At 39.0% G+C, this 21103-nt stretch overlaps 1 protein-coding gene across 1 annotated transcript; it reads left to right on the top strand.

Annotated features, from left to right (window-relative positions):
* The first annotated feature begins 801 nt into the window (after positions 1–801).
* On the top strand, positions 802–20949 carry LOC137007648 (rho GTPase-activating protein SYDE1). The gene is made up of 8 exons (XM_067369244.1): positions 802–1019; positions 10941–11726; positions 12993–13871; positions 14456–14685; positions 14900–15026; positions 15138–15307; positions 16279–16561; positions 18590–20949. The coding sequence occupies exons 1-8, from the start codon at positions 935–937 to the stop codon at positions 19036–19038; spliced, it is 3009 nt and encodes a 1002-aa protein (XP_067225345.1). The 5' UTR covers positions 802–934; the 3' UTR covers positions 19039–20949.
* Positions 20950–21103: the final 154 nt, after the last annotated feature.

The raw sequence follows: 21103 nt of genomic DNA on the forward strand, positions 1-21103 counted from the left end.
CTTCTTTTTTCTATCTATCTATCGTTCTTTCTTTTTCTTTCTATCGTTCTTTCTATCTATCATTCTTTTTCTATCGTTCTATCTATTGTTCTTTCTTTCTAACCTTCTATCTATCATTCTTTCTTTTCTATCTATCGTTCTTTCTTTTTATCTATTGTTCTTTCTTTCTTTTCTTTCTATCTATCATTCTTTCTATCTATCCTTTTTTCTATCTATCTTTCATTCTTTCTATCTATCCTTCTTTTTTCTATCTATCATTCTTTCTTTTTCTTTCTATCATTCTTTCTATCTATCGTTCTTTTTTTCTATTGTTCTTTCTTTCTAACCTTCTATCTATAATTCTTTCTTTTCTTTCTTTCTATCGTTCTTTTTTTCTATTGTTCTTTCTTTCTAACCTTCTATCTATAATTCTTTCTTTTCTTTCTTTCTATCGTTCTTTTTTTCTATTGTTCTTTCTTTCTAACCTTCTATCTATAATTCTTTCTTTTCTTTCTTTCTATCGTTCTTTCTTTTTATCTATTGTTCTATCATTCTTTTTCTTTCTATCTATCATTCTTTCTTTTCTTTCTATTTATCATTCTTTCTATCTATCGTTCTTTCTTTTTATCTATTGTTTTCTTTTCTTTCTATCTATCTATCATTCTTTCTATCTATCATTCTTTTTTTCTTTCTATCTATCGTTCTTTCTTTTCTTTCTATCTATCTATCTGTATGCTGACAGTGGACTGTGAACTACATTTCCCATGATGCGTCGCTGTGCGCGTGAAAGTCTCTCAGCAGTGGAATGTTTGGAATGTGTTTCCTGTGTTTGGCATCATGAGCGCGAGAGTCGCGGAGCTCCGCACTTCAGCTCAGTCTCTCCGCTTTTCCGTGTGTTTGTCGGAGCTTCAGTCCCGCAGGAGTGTTGCATGAGCGGCTCCGCGGAGCTCCAGTGATGGCCGAGCCGCTGCTCAGACGAACCTTCTCCAAACTCCGGGCGAAAGAGCGATTCCGCCGCAAGACGGACCCCAAACTCACCGGTGAGAGAACAAGCCACAGAAACCTGTTTAAATATGCTTCTGTTATTATTACAGTGCAGATGAAGCCTTGATAAAATGCAAAATAATAATCCTGCTATTATTCTAAAACTAAAATGCTTAAGAACAGATTAGAGGTGAAATAACTAAAAGAAAAATGAATTTGCTGCTGTAGATCTGTGACTTAAGTTCATGTTTAAGAGAGTTTGTAAGTTTAAAAACATCTCTGCACATCTATAGGACACTTTATATATGTTTAGCCTGTTATTATAATCTATAGGCTACTTTTTTCTTATATCTAAATCTATCTACCAGACTTTAGACACATGCACTCATTTTTTTCCCACAATAGAATTAGTTGTGAAAACCGATATATTTATCATAGATGTGTGTTAAATTATTTCCAGCTCACATTCATCGGGTGATTGTAAATATGCATCATCTGCTCCAATTCATCATATATATATATATATAATTTCCTAAATACAATTAGTGCATGTCAAAATGAATAGCCACAATTTATATTTGCCTACAGAACTTTTTTTCCCCTTTAGATGGAAAGTTTTGAAGCTCATGAGCAACAGTGTGTCCAAACCTTTGACTGTTAGTGTAATTGATTTGTTTCTTTTGGAGAAACGCTGGTGTTTTACAGTATACCCAACAAAGAGAGCTCTGTGCTCTGCTGTAAGGAGCGTTAAAGCTTCTCTCTCATGTGATGAGGTGATGTTGACGGACAGCGGCTGACTAATGCTGCTGGATCTCCAGAACACCACCGTGAACTCGTTACATAATGCGTGGAGGAGCCTGACGACACACGTCACTGATCCTCCTCTGGAGGAAATATGAATATGCACTCTTAAAGTAAACGTTCTTTACAGTGGAAAACGTTTCTTTAGATTATTCAGATGTTCTTTGCATTAAGAAATAAGGTCGTTTTTAGAACTGAAAGGATCTTTTTTATATTTAAGAGTCGTCTGCTATAAACATTATGACTTGCACTTGAACCTGAATGACATTTCTAAACCCACACAGAAACAATCTTTTGTGTATTAATTTCTTGACCTGAACAAACATTCAGACTGTGATGATTGATTGATTCGTGGTTTTCAGTTAGTTTGATTGTTTTCATGTGTTTTCTTACTGTACATCACGTTCCCATCATGTATGATAATTCAGTGTTTGAGTTCATGAGATAATCTCAACAGTCTCAGAAGTCAGAGTATTCCTCTTTCTGTCTCTCTCTCATTCTCTTTCCCTGCCTGTTATGTCTAAAATAGGGAAAGCAGTTTGCTGGCTGGCTTGTGTGTGTGTGTGTGTGTGTGTGTGTGTGTGTGTGTGTGTGTGTGTGTGTGCGAGAATGTGTGTGTAAACAGTGGCAGTTGCTCTCAGGCTGTGTGTTGTCATCATGCTGATCTACAGTCAGTGTGTCACTATGTGAGGAATGAGACGAGAAATATCGATAAGATTCAGAGAACAAGATGTAGAGTAAAATGTCTGACACGTGTTACTGTCTGCATAGGCAGCTCCCTTCACTGAAACCAAAGCTCAAAAAATGCCATATTACATGCAAAAAAAAGAAGGTCTTAATGCACAATATTGGATTCTGATGTTGATACCGATATGCATATCTTTTTTTGCTTTGCTTGGAAAAAACACCAAGTCTCCCCTGTGCATGGATCAGTTATTTTTCATCTCAGTTAGTTTTGAGCAAAAACTTTTTGAGCAAAAACGGCATAATTTTTTTTATTTTGGCCGATAATATTGAATATCTGACATTACTGTTTTGCATTATTTGTTTTGAATCTGCCAAATGCATAAATGTTGGAATGCATCATCCACAAAGGATGCATATGATGCTGCCTTAGAAGAATATAGTTTGCCCGACTCATATCCATTAGGAATGAGTGAGAAAAACAGCGATGCTGAAAGTATGTGAGAATAAGAGTCGGAGAGAGAGAAGGAATGTGAACTCTGCGCTTGGGAATACTGATCCCAGCTGCAACTTCACGGCTGTTGAGAGCGTATCGCTGCTTCCCAGAGGAAGAGTTCAGCCTTGGAGGAACCTGATGCTGTGTGTGTGTGTGTGTGTGTGTGTGTGTGTTAATCAGTGAGGGTCAATAGACGGCTTCATCGCTGTGCATCTGTGAAGCACATGAGAGTCCAAAACAGAAAACTCTTTCTGCTGGATGTGTCTGTTTTTCTTGATCTTTGACTCATTGTCACACAGGGTTTGTGCCCGCAGCACTTCGCAAAAAGATCCGCAGTTTCCCAAGAATTGAATTGCCTTCTGTGAATGCGTGTTCATATTTATTTGCCATCATCATGATCCAAACTCATATGACTTTCTTTCTCTCTTTCTTCCAGTAGTCCGTATGACTCATGCAATATAATTGTTATTTTGTTGTTATTTTAGTATCATTTATATAATCTTGTAATATTTATTAAAAAAATTTTTATATATATTTTCAGTTTTCATTTTAATTATAGTTTAATTTTAGTAATTTTATCATGTGTTTTTGGCATTTTATTAGTTCTTTTTTAAATATCAGTTTTTAGCTTTATTTTTATTTTTAGTAATTTTTTTTTAGTATTATTTCATTAAGATGTCAAGGTAACATTTCTAAACGTTTTTTTAAACATTTAACGTTATATAATTTCAGCTTTTTTTCAGTTACTGAAAACAATTTTAATAGTTTCAGTTAGCAAATTTTGGCCAATAGCGATAACCGATAATTCTCTATATTTGAAAGCCAATAACCGATATATTGGCCGATAGCGATACCGATAATTCTTTATATTTGAGAGCCGATAACTGTTATATTGGCCAAAAGCGATAACCGACAATTCTTTATATTTGAAAGCCGATAACCAATAATCCTCTATATTTGAAAGCTGATAACCGATATATTAAGCGATAACCGATAATTCTTTATATTTGAAAGCCGATAACCGATAATTCTTTATATTTGAAAGCCGATAACCGATAATTCTCTATATTTGAAAGCTGATAACCGATATATTGGCCAAAAGCGATAACCGATAATTCTTTATATTTGAAAGCCGATAACCGATAATTCTTTATATTTGAAAGCCGATAACCGATAATTCTCTATATTTGAAAGCTGATAACCGATATATTGGCCAAAAGCGATAACCGATAATTCTTTATATTTGAAAGCCGATAACCGATAATTCTCTATATTTGAAAGCTGATAACCGATATATTGGCCAAAAGCGATAACCGATAATTCTTTATATTTGAAAGCCGATAACCGATAATTCTCTATATTTGAAAGCTGATAACCGATATATTGGCCAAAAGCGATAACCGATAATTCTTTATATTTGAAAGCCGATAACCGATAATTCTCTATATTTGAAAGCTGATAACCGATATATTGGCCAATAGCGATAACCGATAATTCTTTATATTTGAAAGCCGATAACCTATATATTGGCCGATAGCGATAACCGATAATTCTTTATATTTGAAAGCCGATAACCGATAATTCTCTATATTTGAAAGCTGATAACCGATATATTGGCCAAAAGCGATAACCGATAATTCTTTATATTTGAAAGCCGATAACTGTTCTATTGGCCAATAGCGATAACCGATAATTTTTTATATTTGAAAGCCGATAACCGGTATATTGGCCGATAGTGATATATTGATTTACTTTGAGAGTCTGATTCAACGCGCTAAAACACGGGCGTACAAAGTATTCTCAACATTCTGCTACAGTCATGTTCTCATTATAATTTTATGTATCTTATATGACAGATTTGTGCTGCACATGTTGTACTTAACTGTATTTTCCTTTTCGAAGTAACCATCATGGTGAACAGTGTGAATCCGAAGTGTCTTAGCTGAAGAAAATTATCTATTATTTATCGTCTTTAATATATCGGCTAAATTTTCTTATCAAATCGATAATTATAACATTAAAAATGAGCATATATCGGGAGATACCGATATGGTGGCCGATAAATTGTGCATCTCTATATGTTCAGTTTATTAGTTAATATTTCTATTTAGCTTTAATTAATTTTAGTTCAGTTTTAGTCTGGACGAGTCAATGCTACAGTTGACTAAAAGTTGACAGATTTTACAGAATTGATGTTCAGATTGTAAGTCGTGTCGTGTATTCCAGCCTTTAGTTAACGATAACAACACTGATTCTGAGGAACGTTGGTTCATCAGAAGTACGGCATGTTCTCGCTGCTCCACATTAGAATGTAAACATGCGCACTTCATATGTCTTTTGCTTCATCATTTCTTTCTCTAGTGGCCGTCTAATGGCTCAGGATCTTGACTGTTTATACAAAAGGATTTAAGTGCAAACTCCAGTCAAAACCAGATCTCTATCATCATCGTGACTCAGTATTTCATTTATTCGTTCATTATCTGTAAGCTTACAGGCTTTGACAAACATGTGGGATGAGTTACATGATGTCGTTTAATACAAATCGCCAACCTCCATGAGCGACAGTGATAGATGCTTTATATGTGATACATAAACATCACTAATGCTGAAAATAATAGAGCTGCAGATAACTGTGAATGTAAACCACTGCGGTCAGTATTAATAGATGAGTTCTGTCAACATCTGCGTGGCTTCAGCAGGATTCGTCCAGGTTTGCTGTCTGTTTCTCAGAGGAAAAATATTTATGTTGTTAATTCTATTTTAACGACTTCCTTTTCCTGATGTTCTTCCTGGAAGCGCAGATTCACAGCTTGATCAGAGAACAGCAGTTAGTCAGCTGTTTGAGCTTTTAATAAAGTACTGTGACAATACCAGTTTATATCATGGTATTTAATATAAATATATATTTATTTATTTGTTAATCTGTTTATTTATTTATACATCAAAATATATAAATATTTTTATGAAATATTTAGTATTTTAATATATTTGTTATATATATATATATATACATACATGTACAAAAATAACTTGTATAAATTATTTTTAATATATAATGTATAATTTATATAAATTGTATATTTATTAAAATTATTATATATCCATGTGTGTGTGTATATATGCACATTATATTTTATTATTTATTATATCTATATAAAATATTTTTTGTACATGTATTAATTTCATTAATTGTATTTACTTTAAAGGGGTCATGAACTGCATTGTTTTATTGTTTTAGAATGTTTCCTGGGGTGTACTAATAATGTTAGTATGCTTTTTTTAAATCCAAAAATTTAGAAGTAAAAGGCATTTTTTCTACCCTGATTTTATCCTCTGATTTGAACGCTGTTTTAAGGGGCGTGTCTCTGTGAGACTTCAGTGTAAACGCCCACTGCTGTGATTGGCTAACATGTTTGCATATGAAATAGCTCAGTATTACTCACTCAAAACCTTTTAGCACGTTTTTACTATTACAGCTCTCAAGGTTCACTAAACATGAAAAGTGTTGCATTACTTCATTACATCTATAGCATTATATGAAAGGTTGCAGTGATGAACATGTAGTCGATCACAGACGTGTTGTTGAGCTCATGAAAGCAGTGATCTCGTCGTTGAAACTCAATTTCTGCACACTAACAAATGCTTTCATCATAACTAACAGTGCAAATGCGATAACTAGATTCATTGAATAAAACGGGAGTTTGGCTCCGAAATGCGACTGATTTACCAAAGAATCCACAGTGAAATGAACCGAATACAGATAAATAAAAAAAAGTTGCAATGATGAAGTAGGCGTCGATTTCTTCTGAGGAGGCGGAGTTTCACCATCTATAGACACATTCCAGGATCAGTCGTTCTCTGGATCTGGTGTCACTAAAAGCTTTTATTGGACTAACAAGGAAGTTTTCAGTTCTGAAACTTACAGGATATTCTTATAGTACGATGACCTCTTATATATCAAAAGCTCAAGGAAAAGTTCATGACCCCTTTAACTATGTTGCTTACAGCATATACTTAGTGTTCCAAAAAACAAAAATAATCTAGTTTGGTCTTATGGGAAAGCATACTGATTTTGTGGGCCTGCTTCCAAACAGAAGTAGAATGCAATGTGCGGTTTGAGGCGCTCTGTGAAAATATGTAAGCAGAAATGCAGCTGTCAGCGTCTGGTCATACTAATAAACTGATAATGCTGTTCTGAGACGTATCTGTCATGTGGCGTCTGGGCCGATGTTTAATTCTATAATCCTGATCTAAACAGAGATGAGACCCACTTCCAATCTGAAAAATAGAGCATTGCATAAAATGTTCCATCTGCATCACCTGTGATGGACAAACTCAACACGGACTCAAAAATATGTAGAAAACGGTATTTTCAGCATCAGAGCTAAATGAATGGACCGTGTTTCAGTGGGAGTCCATTGCTTTTGTGTGTGAAACTGAAGCAGTGATAAATCATGTGCAGGAATATGCAGCGCTGATTAATTGTTAAGATAAGGAGCTCATCCTAGAACAGCACAGATTGTTCAAGTTCACACTGAGGCCTTCAGATGAAACATACTGTTTGTTTTCTCTTGAACTCTCACTGGTCTAGTGTTTCTGCTCAAGGATCTGACCATTAGACTAGAAAAATTACAGAGAACATTGACTGCAGATGTTTAGAAGCGAGTTTCCTCTCAATCTAACGACTGAGGACGTGAGAGACTTTCCTCTGATCTGATCCGATGGTTGGAGCTCTCAGAGGAAACATCTACACGGGGGATCTGAGGCTTGAAAGTATTGTATTTCCCTCTGGATTGGGCCTGTACTCCCTCTCAAAAAGCATGCTTAGTTTGATGATCATGCATATTTATTTTGGCTTTATTATTGCTGCTCTATTAGAGGAAACAACTCTTAATGCCTTGAGATATAAATGTTCTGAAACTGAAGATCTGCATCCATGTTTTTAGTCTTTCCTGATGCAATTATTAATAGTTTTGCTTGTGTTTTCGGGGCAGAAGAGCAGTACAGCGACAGGATGTCTCAAATTATGCTTCAGAGATGTGGGCGACTGAATGGGGGAGGGATCGGCATTCTGGGAAAAACTCTTTAACTGTTACGCTGTGAATATTCTCAGCAAACATTTCCACTAATTACTTCACACTGCCAAACATGCTAAATAAACGAGCATGCAAACAAACCTTTTCAGTTTGGATTATTCATCACATTTTATCTTTCAACAAACTACGTGAATCTGCCATGCATTAGAGGTAAATTTGATCAAGCTGAAAAGACACCAAAATCTGAAACCCCCTTAAAAAATGGTACACTAATGTTCTTTGTATGTATTTTAGTTCTCGATTGACCAACAGAACTGACACTGCTGTTACTTCTCCAATTGGTCATGAAAAATGGGCATATCTGCTGATTGATTAATCGACCTACTCTATATACTGAAGTTCTGTGTGTGAAGGTTCGTCTGTCTTGGGTTGGGTGCATGTGGCTATTTACAATCGTAGCAAACTAAATAGAGACAGAGCAGTTTTTCAATGTGCTGTTTAAACCCAGAAAAGGCTTCATAAACACATACACACAGACTGGTAGCGTCAGAGGTGAAGGGTGAGTCCAGCGTGCCGCCCGTGAGAGTGTGCTTTGTGTGAGCGTGTGTATTTTGGGGTGTTGTAATGAATGGTGAATAGGGTTAAGTGTGTGTGTCCAGCTGTGAAGGAAAGCCCTCAACACAGACCACTCATTGAAATCCTCTCAGTGGCCCAACAGCTGTGTGTTTCTCAGTGAAATCGCTCCCTGTTTTGGCTTTCTGTACTTCTGTGTGCATCGTGTTGTCTCTTTTTTTGTACCTTTATTCTTCATCCTAATTTTTGCATCTTTGACTATATGCTTTCCTGTAGAACAAACAGTAGAGCATGGTTCTCGTAATGCCAATGTCATGGGTTCGATTCCCAGGGAATGCACCTATAACGCCCCTTTCACAAGATGTTTTATAAGTCTCTGGTGTCCCCAGAATGTGTGTGTGAAGTTTCAGCTCAAAATCCCCCACAGATCATTTATTATAGCTTGTCAAATTTGCCCCTATTTGGGTATGAGCAAAAACACGCCATTTTTGTGTGTGTCCCTTTAAATGCAAATGAGCTGCTGCTCCAGAAGAGGGCGGAGCTTTAACAGCTCAACAACAACAAAGCTGGAGAATCTCACGCAGCCAAAATGAGGAAAGTGTTCAGCCTTACATTGTTCAAACCGGAGTCGACACTGATGGAGAGACTCAGGAAGAAGCTACAACTTTTAGACGTTTCTGAATGGTTAGTGGATAAATTGATGTAGTTGCTGTGGAGTTGATTCAACTCATCCACTAGCATGTGCCGTCATGTTCATCTTTTGTGTTGAATTGATCCTCGTTTGTGAAGCAGTCCGGCGTAAATTGACGGCATGTCAACAACACTCTACTACAAAAACTCTTCCTCTTCTCTAAAGCAGCCCAACATGGCCCCGCCCCCTTTGTTGTGTGTTCTCGGGGGCGGGGTTTATGTAAATTTTGTAAAGTTGGGGTGATGTCACTCACCCAAGAAGAAGCTCATTGTAGTCCCTACCAGTTGTTTGTTGTAGTCCTTAAACAGCGAATTCTTTAAAAGAAAATATCTCCTTTTGCATTGAACTTTGCAGATGTTGTATATGCTCAAACAGCAACTTTACACACTAAATAAAGTTAAAAAAGTGAAATCATAATCAACCACCCTTTTAAATGTAAATCTTCTGCGCTTTCCCTCAGTCTATCTGTGCATTTTTGTCTGCAATATGTCTGACGTCTTGTGTAGCTCTAGCTTGTTGCTTTCTGATTCTCTCCCTCTCTTTTTCTTGGCTGCTTTGGCAAAACAGGAAGTCATCTGCTGGCCCACTTAACGTACTGTAACACTTCCTGCTCAGGGAAGCATAAAGGGGTCTGTGTTTTTCTGTTTTCATCTGAAAGTCAATTTGGCTTCTGTAATGTGACACATTTCAGAGTCAATCAGGATATTGATTGAGAAAGAAAAGTAGGGTGGGAGTTGAATACCGTTAATTGAAAGCTATATGTCAGAGAACACTGTGGTGCTTCGCAAGGTCTGCAAAAGTCACACTTCATACAAACATTGAATTTTAACTTTTCCTCTGGTGTAGGCATCAAATGACCAAAGAAATTTTCAGATGAGAGGGTTCAGCTCTGTGCTCGGAAATCCAATTTGCTGTGTTCCCAACTGATCTGGCTCTTTCCGCACGCTTAAAATAGACTTGCACATATCTATCTGTCAAACGTTTCGTCAGATCTTTGTGCAGTGTTTAAGCAGCATTAGTGGTTTAGGCATTTGGTTGTGGAGTGTTGTTTTGGCCTTGTAAACTAGCAATGGTTTTGACACACTCATGAGCAGTGCTTACTAAAGAGCGATCGACAGAGATGTTTTTATTCAGCACTTCCAGAGTCATGCAAGCCAAGAGAGATAATGTGCAGAGCACACACACAGGAGTTATTCAAGGCTTCTGAACTGGATAAGATATTTGGCTAACTGTGTGTCACAAGCCACGTTCATAATTTCAAGAGGGGAAAGAACAGACTGAGAGAGAGGGGAAAACGGGAGGAGGGCGTTTGGAGAAACTTCCAGATGTGCCAGATGGGAGGGAGAGGGAGCGAGGGGAAAGGAGATGGTAAATATCTTCACCCCTCCTCTTGATGTCTGTTTTTGGTCTTTTTTAATTCTTTCCAGTCGCCCTCTCTCTTCTCTACTCTCAGTCCGTGTACGTCACTGTAAACTCATCTTAGAAATGTTGTTTTAGGGAGGAATCAAACCCTGTAAAGGTTAATAGCCCCCAGTTTCACTTTTACTTGTGGTATTTGCTGTTTCTGAATGTTGCAAGTCTCCAGTGATCTATTCTTCATGTTAAGTCACTCCAATCCAGACAAATATTTCAACACCAAATAAGGTCAAATACTCCTGCTATGGTAATGATTGCTGGTTTCTTTCCTCTGCTTTAGATGTGACAGAAAAGGTGGACCTTTTCCAAAGTCCTCCATCAACTGCATCCACCTCAGGCCACGCTGAGACAGAAAGCTCCACCGCGGAGGAGTGTACCAGACGATCCCAGATCACCGTCTCCAAAAAACAGAACTGGGCCAAACTTCCCTCCACGTGCAGAGACCCTGCCAGCACAGATCTGTGTCCTAGTCTGGTCTATGGGCCACAGGACTGGGATTTGTGCTCTGGAAAGGCTGAGGTCTCAAAACAGGCTTGGAGCCAACGGACTTTGAGTGAGGATGGTTTAAAGAGAAATCGGAATGATCTTGAATTGGAGTTTGGATATTCCAGGACACAGTGCAACTCAGTTGATGCCGGTTTACCAGAGTTGACCCCTCCATCTGCAACCTATATGGATGTGTGTGTCTCTTCCAGCTCAGCAAAGATCTCTGGGCAAGGTGCCTACCTCCAGCACCTGGACAGAAGCAGTCGAGCCTGGGTTTTGTCCACAGGAAAGCCCCAGGCATCAGATGAAGCCCAAAATCCAACCAGAATCACAGAGTGGCGACAGGGCCCAGATGGAGATGGAAACATTTGGTACAACCCCATTCCTGAAGAGGACGACTTGAGGGCCAGCGGAGAAGCAGTTCAGGAAAAATACGGAGACCCGTGGAGAAAGAGAGAAAATGAGGGTTTGGCAAAGGAGAAAAGAGACCAGAAACGATCAGGGGGTTTGACCCTCACCGGGGTCCATCAAATGAGAGATATTCAAACTGAAGTCGACGTCATCAGGGCGGATAGTTCGGGTATGGTCAGATTTTCCATTATGTAAGAGTTTGTCACAAACTTAGCTGCATTGCCAGGGCATAAATCTGGTCTTAAAATGAGAAGTACTGTTTTGAAATTATATTTATAGTAAGTAGACAGAAATGCTGTCTTATGTTTTGCTGATTGTGCTTGGCGTTCAAAAAAATGGGATGGAAAGCAACCACATTACATGTAATTATAAGTTCTTTTCTAAAACTTAGTGAGCTGCCTACCTAGATAGCATTTTAAGGCATCATATGTGTGCTCCAGAGGTCCTTCCAAAAAGTAGGCAGTTTAATTATAATTGGGCTGCCTTTTAAGATCCTTCTTCAGCAACAGTTGTGGAGAAGGCAATCCCAGAATATGCTGCATCACAAATAGTTCAATATAATTAAAAACTGACTGCTTTACCCAATATTTGTGTGTATTTTTATTTTAAATGATGTTGAGTTCAGGAGGAATACGTTCAAATTGCCTAACCAATTAGCAAGAGATGAGGCCTATATATACATAGCCGACTCACCTACGTTTTTCAACAGTTTTCTGCATCCTTCCACTACCCCGTCTCCTCACACTCACCTGGTTACTATTCTAACCAGAGAACCTGGGTTCAGGCCAAAATTCAGAGCTCGGAGCCCTCCCCTCGGACGGCACGCAAAATACGCATACGTTTTATTATTTGTAAGTGTGAAGTCATGAACCAGTATCACGTCTTTAGCCTAGTGACATACTAATGCCCAACTCTGTTGGAATTTATTGCGGGTGGAGTCTCTGGAGCACTTCACGTAAACCACTGTTTAATGCCTACGTAGAGCAGGAGTTGGCACAATTCTGGCCCTCAAGGCCAACTGTCCTGCAGAGTTCAGTTCCAACACTGATCAAACTCACCTGTCTGTAGCTTTCTAGTAATCTTGAAGACCTTAATTAGCATCAGTTTATGATGGGCAACCTTCCAGCCGAGTTTAGCACTAGCCCTAATTAAACACACCTGGACCAGCTAATCAAGGTCTTCGGGATGACTAAAAACTTCAGGCAGGTGTATTGGAGCCAAACAGCAGGAAGGTGGCAGGATTGAACTCCCATGGTTCATAAGGTTCCAGGTTTCTGTTGCCCAGTGGGCTGCCTTTGTAGGTAGTAAACAACAAGGCATCTCACTATGTTTTGAAACTGACTAGTACAACTTCTGCTTGCCTTTCAGGGTGTAGGACCATCTTAAAAGTTGTAATTCCCTGTAAGTCTCTAACAGTGTGTTTCTTTGGGTTCAGATCTGGTTATACTACAGTCGGACTGTATTAGCTCTTCTAGTGGTGTGAACTCTGACAGTTCGGGGGCACCAAAGAGAAGCCCAGGAGAGGGTGGCACTGGCAGCAGTGTGATCGACAGGATCAAGTCTCCAGGAACGGTTCGGCGGCTCTCTATGAAGATGCGGAAACTCCCAGAACTAAGGCGTAAACTTAGTCTGCGCTCGTCCCGTAATCAGCGTCATGGACAGGGCCAAGGAAATGCCAGCAGTGCCCCGGGAGCGTCAGATGAGGCTTCACCACCAAATGCACGCAAAGAATCATCCAACATCATCAGCAAGTATCACCTGGACTCCAGTGCACCTGCAAGGCCAAGACGTCGATCCTCTCGAACACGCTCTGCTAGTAAAGGAGGGTATCTTAGCGACGGAGACTCACCTGAACTCCTGCCGAAGGGTCAGGTGTCGAAAGGGTTGCCTACACCACCACCACACCGTGGACCACAGGATTCACTCGCTGTGGCAGACGCAGAGTCATTCCGCTTGTACACGCTGACGGATCAGCCTCGCTGCCCTCAGAGACTTTCAGGGCTGCTCACGGTGCATCTGCTGGGAGTCGAAGAGCTACTGCGACCCCCTCGGAACGACGCTACTAAAGAAGTCTTCTGTGCCATTCAAGTGGACGGGGTGACCCGGGCACGAACTTCCCTGCTCACCTGTCGAGGGGCGTGTCTCCCACTAAACCACACCTTTAACCTGGAGCTCGAGAGGGCACGGTTGCTCAAACTGGTCATCTTGACGCCAACGACACCCAGCACAAACAACGGGTCTTCTGCGCCTGCCGCTCCCGCGCGTAACCGGGTGTGCTGTCTGGGTGCTGTGGCTATACCACCCCTCTTTAAGGGTAAGAGAACAACTCCTCATTTGCGAATAAAATCACAAAATTGATAGTTCTCTAAATTCTGATTGGATTTTCCTTTTTAAAGGGATAGTTCTCCCAAAAATGAAAGTTCTGTCATCACTTACTCATGTTGTTCCAAAACCATACGATTTTCATTTTCATTTATTTACAATCATTTTAAACTGTTTATCAGAGTTTTTGGGTGAATAGACTTTCAATGGAGGAACAGAAATTCTCTCAATTTCATAAAGTATCTTTATTTGTGTTTCGAAGATGAACGAAAGTCGGGTGACGGGTTTGGAACAACATGCGGGTGATTAAATGATGATGGAATTTTCATTTTTTGGTGACCTATCCCTTTAAGATCGCAAGTATCAGTTCAATTCTGTAGTAACTCGTCACGTTGCAAGCTATAAGCCATAATACGGAAGAAATTATAGCAAATATACCTACCGTTATTAGAAATTTTACCCTTGCACTGTGTATATATACAACCATACCACCCAGCCGTACCATTCATTGGCTTTGATCTTGCACTGAGCTTCTTATCTGTTTATCTTTTCTCTTTCTCTCTCTTTATCCTGCAGCTTCTCGCAGTCAGCAGTTGTGTGTTCGTTTGGAGCCTCGTGGTTTGCTGTATGTGAAGTTGACCCTTTTGGAGCAGTTTGTGACCCCGTTCCCCCGCCTCAGTGACCTGCCTCCCCCTACGGTGTTTGGGGTGGAGCTGCGCCACCTGGTGGAGAAGGAGGCGTCCGCACTCAAAGTGCCTCTGATCATTCAGAAGTGTGTTTCTGAGATCGAGAGGAGAGGACTGAGGGTGAGACAAACTCACAGTGTTGTCTCTGTGTGAGACAAGAATTAATATTATTTAAACGGTATATGTGCCAAAGCAATGATAAATGACCCTCAGTTTGGCCCACATAGACTGCTGTTTTGATCACTGAGAAGCGTTTTGATATAAATATTGAGAAATGTGTCCAAGTGATTAATGTCTGATCCAAGAGACTGAATGTGTTTCTGTGTGTCTGTAGGTGGTGGGATTATATCGCCTTTGTGGTTCCGCAGCAGTGAAGAAGGAATTGCGTGATGCATTTGAGAAGGACAGTGCAGCAGTTACCTTAAACGACGAGCTCTATCCTGACGTCAACGTCATTACCGGTCAGTCAACCTGATATATTCATGTAGCATGCTTTTTACTTAGTACTTCAAGGTATTGGTTTGAATGTATGGATTTTTGTAGATGAAATTGCTTTTTAATTTTATGGTCAGGCATTCTGAAGGACTACCTGCGTGAGCTGCCGTCTCCTCTCATCACGAGGACCCTGTATGAAGTGGTATTAGAGGCCATGATGGTTCGGCCGGCCTGTAGAAACAACAGCGACGCTCAGCGATCACAAAACACCGTGGCACTGCTGCAGTGTCTTCCTGAACCAGAGAGGGTAATTACTCCAGTCTGAGTCTGTTTGAGTGTCTGTGAAGCTTTAAGATGTATGCATGACATGAAAGTTCTGTTTACACAATCATTCAAAAGTTTTGGGTTACTCAGCAAACAAATCTAATAAGAAATACAAACATTTAGATTTTTTTGTCATTTATTTCTTAAGCAGTTTATCACTATTTCATTGTGTTTTCTTACATGCATGGCTGTCCGTGCTTTTGCCAGACGTGAGTCTGAGCTTCTTCCTGAGGAAGAGAGGATGTGATTTTATGTAAGAGCCCTGAAGTATTTTTGTGAGAGGGAGTGTGTGTGTGTGTGTCTGGCTCTGTGCCGCTGTACATGGTTTGTTTGTCTCATGTGAGCAACAGAACCAGCAGCCTGAGGGTTTCCAGCATTGTCCAAAACAAACTAATTGGGAATGAGAACCTTCCACCCCTCCTGCTCTCATACATTTATACTCTTTCTTTTCTCATCTCTTGTTCTTCATTTAGCAATGCATGGGTCACTTTTAGGAGTGTGCATAAATTTACCGTGTTTGAGCATCCTTGAAATCAAAATGGGCTTGATTTGCTTTCTTTAGGGATTATATGTGAGAATTTTCATATATTAAAGGGGTGGTTGATTATGATTTGACTTTTTTAACTTTAGTTGGTGTGCAATGTTGCTGTTTGAGCATAAACATAAAGAATTCTCTGTTTAAGGACTACAATTAACGGCACATGCTAGTGGATGAGTTGAATCAACTCCACAGCAACTACATCAATTTATCCACTAACCATTCAGAAACGTTGTCACTTCTACCCGAGTTTCTCCATCAGTGTCGACTCCGGTTTGAACAATGTAGCCCCCTTTGGGAACAATTCATCAATGAACGTTATTCTAAAGGAAAATCTCTTGATGCATAAAATCAAATCCTGTCTTGTTGAATATCTCACAGAAGTAACTTCCTGTTTGATTTTGTGTCTTCTAAAGGCAACTCTGTCCTTCTTGCTGGATCATCTGAGTCTGGTGGCATCTTACAGCGACAGCAACCGAATGACGTGTCAGAACCTGGCTGTATGTTTCGGGCCGGTCCTCCTGACGCCCACCCAGGAGTCTTGGCAGGCCGGGCTGACGGCACCCGGCTCAGGGGCCCTGATGGGGTCCGGGGCCGGTCGAGGAGGGCGTAGCTTTGCACACAGTGAAGAGATCGCCAGCGCTGTGGACTTTAAACGACACATAGAGGCTTTGCACTACCTCCTGCAGCTCTGGCCTGGTGAGTTTGTGTGTCCCAAAAATGATCAATTACTCTCTTAAATGTCATCCTGTTTGACTTATTTCTTCTTTCACTGCAAAAAATAATTTTCCACATGAAAAACACAGTCATGTGTGGGAGATTGTCTCCATGCTTTTTTCTCTGAATGTCCTCTGGTTTTGATTATCATTCCAGCACCGCTCATGCAATGAAACGACATGCATATAATCTGATAATCGTCGGCTGCGTCTCGAAAGGTCATCTTTGAGCATCATGTTACGACCCTTGACTTGCGTGTGGTAGCTGAAACATGTTCTCATGACGCAGCACATGTGCAACATGCAGGAGGAATTTCAGTAACCTGTGACAGCTGTTGGCGATTTTGCATGCCACATCAGTATAAATATGTGCCACGTGTTTAGAGTTTGATGCATGAACGCACTATTGTCTTCTGTAGAACTGCTTTATGACTGATTCAATTTAGTTTTATAATTGACAAATTTCGCAACATCAACAGTATCATTGAACTGAATTGAAGCAACACTAATCAGAATTGAACCAACATTGAACTGAATTGAATGAGCAATTAACTGAATTGAATCATCATTGAACTGAATTGAATCATCATTGAACTGAATTGAATCAGCAGTTAACTGAATTGAATCAACACTAAACAGAATTGAATCAATGCTGAATTAAATCTATATTGAATTGAATCAACAATTAACTGAATTAAATCAACATTGAACTGAACCGAATCAGCAATTAACTGAATTGAATAAACAATGAATCAGACTAAATCATGATTGGACTGAATTGAATCAGCAATTAATGAACTGAATCAACAATTAATTAGAACTGCTTTATAACTGATTCAAATTAGTTTCATAATTGACAAATTTTGTAACATTGACACTATCATTGAACTGATTTGAATCAACATTGAACTGAATTGAATCAAAACTGAACAATTGAATCAATGCTGAACTGAATCTATATTGAACTGAATCAGCAATTAACTGAATTGAATCTTTATTGAACTAAATTGAATCAGCAATTAACTGAACTGAATAAGCAATTAACTTAATTGAATAAACAATGAGCCAAATTGAATCATGATTGAACTGAATTGAATCAGCAATTAATGAATTGAATCAACAATTAGAACTGCTTTATAACTGATTCAAATTAGTTTCATAATTGACAAATTTTGTAACATTGACACTATCGTTGAACTGAATTGAATCAACACTGAACTGAATCAACATTGAACAACTGAATCAATGCTGAACTGAATCTATATTACACTTAACTGAATCAGCAATTAACTGAATTGAATCAACACCAAATAGAATTGAATCAACATTGAACTGAATCTATACTGAACTGAATCAATATTAAACTGAACTGAATGACACTATTGTCTTCTGTAGAACTACTAATAAATTGATCAAATTTGTTTTATAATTGACATTTTGCAACATCGACACTATCACTGAACTGAAGCAATGTTAAAATAAACTGAATCAGCAACTGAATTGAATCAATACTAAACAGAATTGAATCATCGCTGAACTGAATCTATATTGAACTGAATTGAATCACCAATGAACTGAATTGAATCAACATTGAACTGAACTGAATCAGCAATGAACTAAATTGAATCAACATTGAACTGAACTGAATCAGCAATGAACTAAATTGAATCAGCACTGAACATAATTGAATCAATCATTATATTGAACTGAATAATGACACTCGTCTTCCGTAGAACTGCTTTATAAATGAATCCGATTATTTTCGTAATTGACACATTTTGCAACATCGACAGTCATTGAACAATTGAATCAAAACTGAACTCTATTGTCTTTTTAAAGCTTCTTTACGGCAGAATTTTAATTAGTCTCATATTTGCCTCATTGATTCTGTTAATTTCCTGTTTATTATGCAGAAGCTGATTTTAAAGCGCTGTAGAAATAAAGCTGACTTGACTTGCACATCTGCCACATGTCAAGCATATAACGCCGGTTCATGTCCTTTTCTTCGCAGTACCCAGAGGACGAGTGACGGATGACTCTGACCAATCACATCCCGTCATCCCGTCTCTAGCATCCCAGAGTTCCTCACTGCGGCGAGCTCAGCGCGTGCCACTGCGAGTCGAGCTTCCCTCGGTTCAGGATGTGGTGGTTGTTTCCCGTAGGGGGCGTGGCCGCCTGGAAAGCCCGCCCTGCAACCGTTACGCTGGTGACTGGAGCGTCTGTGGGCGGGACTTCCTGTCGAACGATGAGGCAGATTATGACGAGGTGGCGGGCAGCGAGAGTGACGAAGACATGGAGAAGAAGCGGGACGTGTGGGCGTCACCTGACGGTTTGTACGTGGATGACTTTGCTCTGGACTTCGACGCGCCGTTCACGTGCCGACTGAGTCTGAAGGACTTCGACACTCTGATTTCAGACTTGGAGAGAGAGTTAGCCAAACAAATCAACATCTGCCTCTGAACCAGGACTCCAAAGTCATTTTGAGCACTTCTGTCTTCCAGAACAAACACAAATGCATGCTTGACGTCGCTTTGGAATATCGCAGATGATAAAAAATGCGACTTGTATTCCGGAAAATGTTTGAAAAAGTCAAGCAAGAAATGTATTTTCATTGATGGGGTATTTGTGCCCATCCTAGTGTGACACAGTTTCATAGCAGCTACTGTAACGTAATATTCAACAAGCACAAAAACTATGATATTATTTTTTATTTTTATTCATCGTTCTTCTGAAGGGGAGACGCGTATCGATTATTATAACGAGCTGTAAATGCATTATAACGCAATATAAACACTAGTTCTTAATGATGCTGAAGGATGACGGCAGGCAGTACGTCTGCGTTACATTTGTGTGAAGTTTATTTTATTTAAAGCTCTGTGTACGACTCTTATTCCAGAAGGCTGGTTTGTGTCTCCGTGTGAGAAACTGGGCCAAGATTTCATCATTCTTTCCACCGGGACATTCCGTTACGCGCGTTTCACTGCCAGACTCTCTTTGGCAACAGCTTTTCTGACCAGCCTTATTTTCTATTCCTGCGTAATGCTTAATGGTGGACGTATTTATTACATTCCCTCAAGGTCACGTTAAAGGAACGTTCTGGGTTCAGTACAACTTTACAGCATTTGTGACGTAATGTTGGTTTGAGTTTGAGAACGAGAAGCCAAAATCAATATTTGGTGCAATGGCGGTTAATTGACATTATGACATAAATGCTGTCATTAAAAGTGAAAGATTAAGTATGTCATTTCTAACGCAAACAGAAAAGCAATGACTCTTTTAGTCAAAACACTCATTGGTCAGTCAGATAGTCCCGCCCCCAAACTCACGTTATTGATTGAGTCAAAATTGGCATGCAACTGTAACACGATACAATAATGTCCCACTAGAATTAACTAACAATGAGCAATACATTTGTTTCAGTATTTATTCATTTTTATCATTAGTTAGCCTCGGAGGACACCAGCTCTGTTAGTTCAGGTTCATTAAATAATAAAATTAAATTTTATATGCTTTAGAATTATTAGTTTATGTGAACTGATGTAATTAACAAATGGAACTTAAAGTATTCAAAAGTATCCAATGTGAAATTGTATTGAACTCAGAACATTCGTTTAACACCAAATTTATGTTTGACAATCAGCAAAAGGAACTCGAATATAATGAAGTGTTAATTTTGACTGAATTTGCACAGTTTATTATGCCAAAATAAATGATTCAGGTTTAGTTTTTTTTAGAAGACATAAATGCTAAACGATGAATCAGGACATGCTAATATAACCTGTATTGTCATGCCAAAGACTGTTGTGATGGATTATTGCACTTCTGTGTATAGTTTTATAGGCTGTGCTTTAGCTGATCTGAGGTCAGTCCGTTACTGAGAGCAGCTTTATCCTTCATATCTGCACGCGGTACAAATAATCTCAACTGTGATTTGATTGTAAAAGCCACAAATGGAATATAAAGGCCATGACTGAGCCCACGGGCTCCCTATATGCAGACTGTTTTACATGCTTTATTTGAATACAAATTTTGTTTAGTTGTATAAACAGTATTATTATATTCTATTATTGCACCTGTAACATTAAGCACTTCTGTCTGTGCTCATGCATAGCCACAACCCAGCGATACACACATCTACTAATGTGTGTGTGTGTGTGTGGATAATGTACCATTCAGTGTTATGTTCAAAAAATAAAGCAGTGTTACGTTTCTACAATGAATCTGAGTGTGTTTTCTCTGGATCAAACCATCCTAAATGACACTTTAAAGGGATTGTTAACAATGTTGTTCCAAGCCGATGATGGGGCAGAAAAGGAGAAAAATATTCACTGCATTTGCATTTTTATGTCTTCTTTTCTATTACAAATATCTAAACATTCTTAAAGGGTTAGTTCACCCAAAAATGAAAATAATGTCATTAATTACTCTCCCTCATGTCGTTTCACACCCGTAAGACCTTTGTTAATCTTCAGAACACAAATTAAGATATTTTTGATGAAATCCGATGGCTCAGTGAGGCCTGAGC

This window comes from Chanodichthys erythropterus, chromosome 19 (assembly GCF_024489055.1).
Source record: "Chanodichthys erythropterus isolate Z2021 chromosome 19, ASM2448905v1, whole genome shotgun sequence".
NCBI lineage: Eukaryota > Metazoa > Chordata > Actinopteri > Cypriniformes > Xenocyprididae > Chanodichthys > Chanodichthys erythropterus.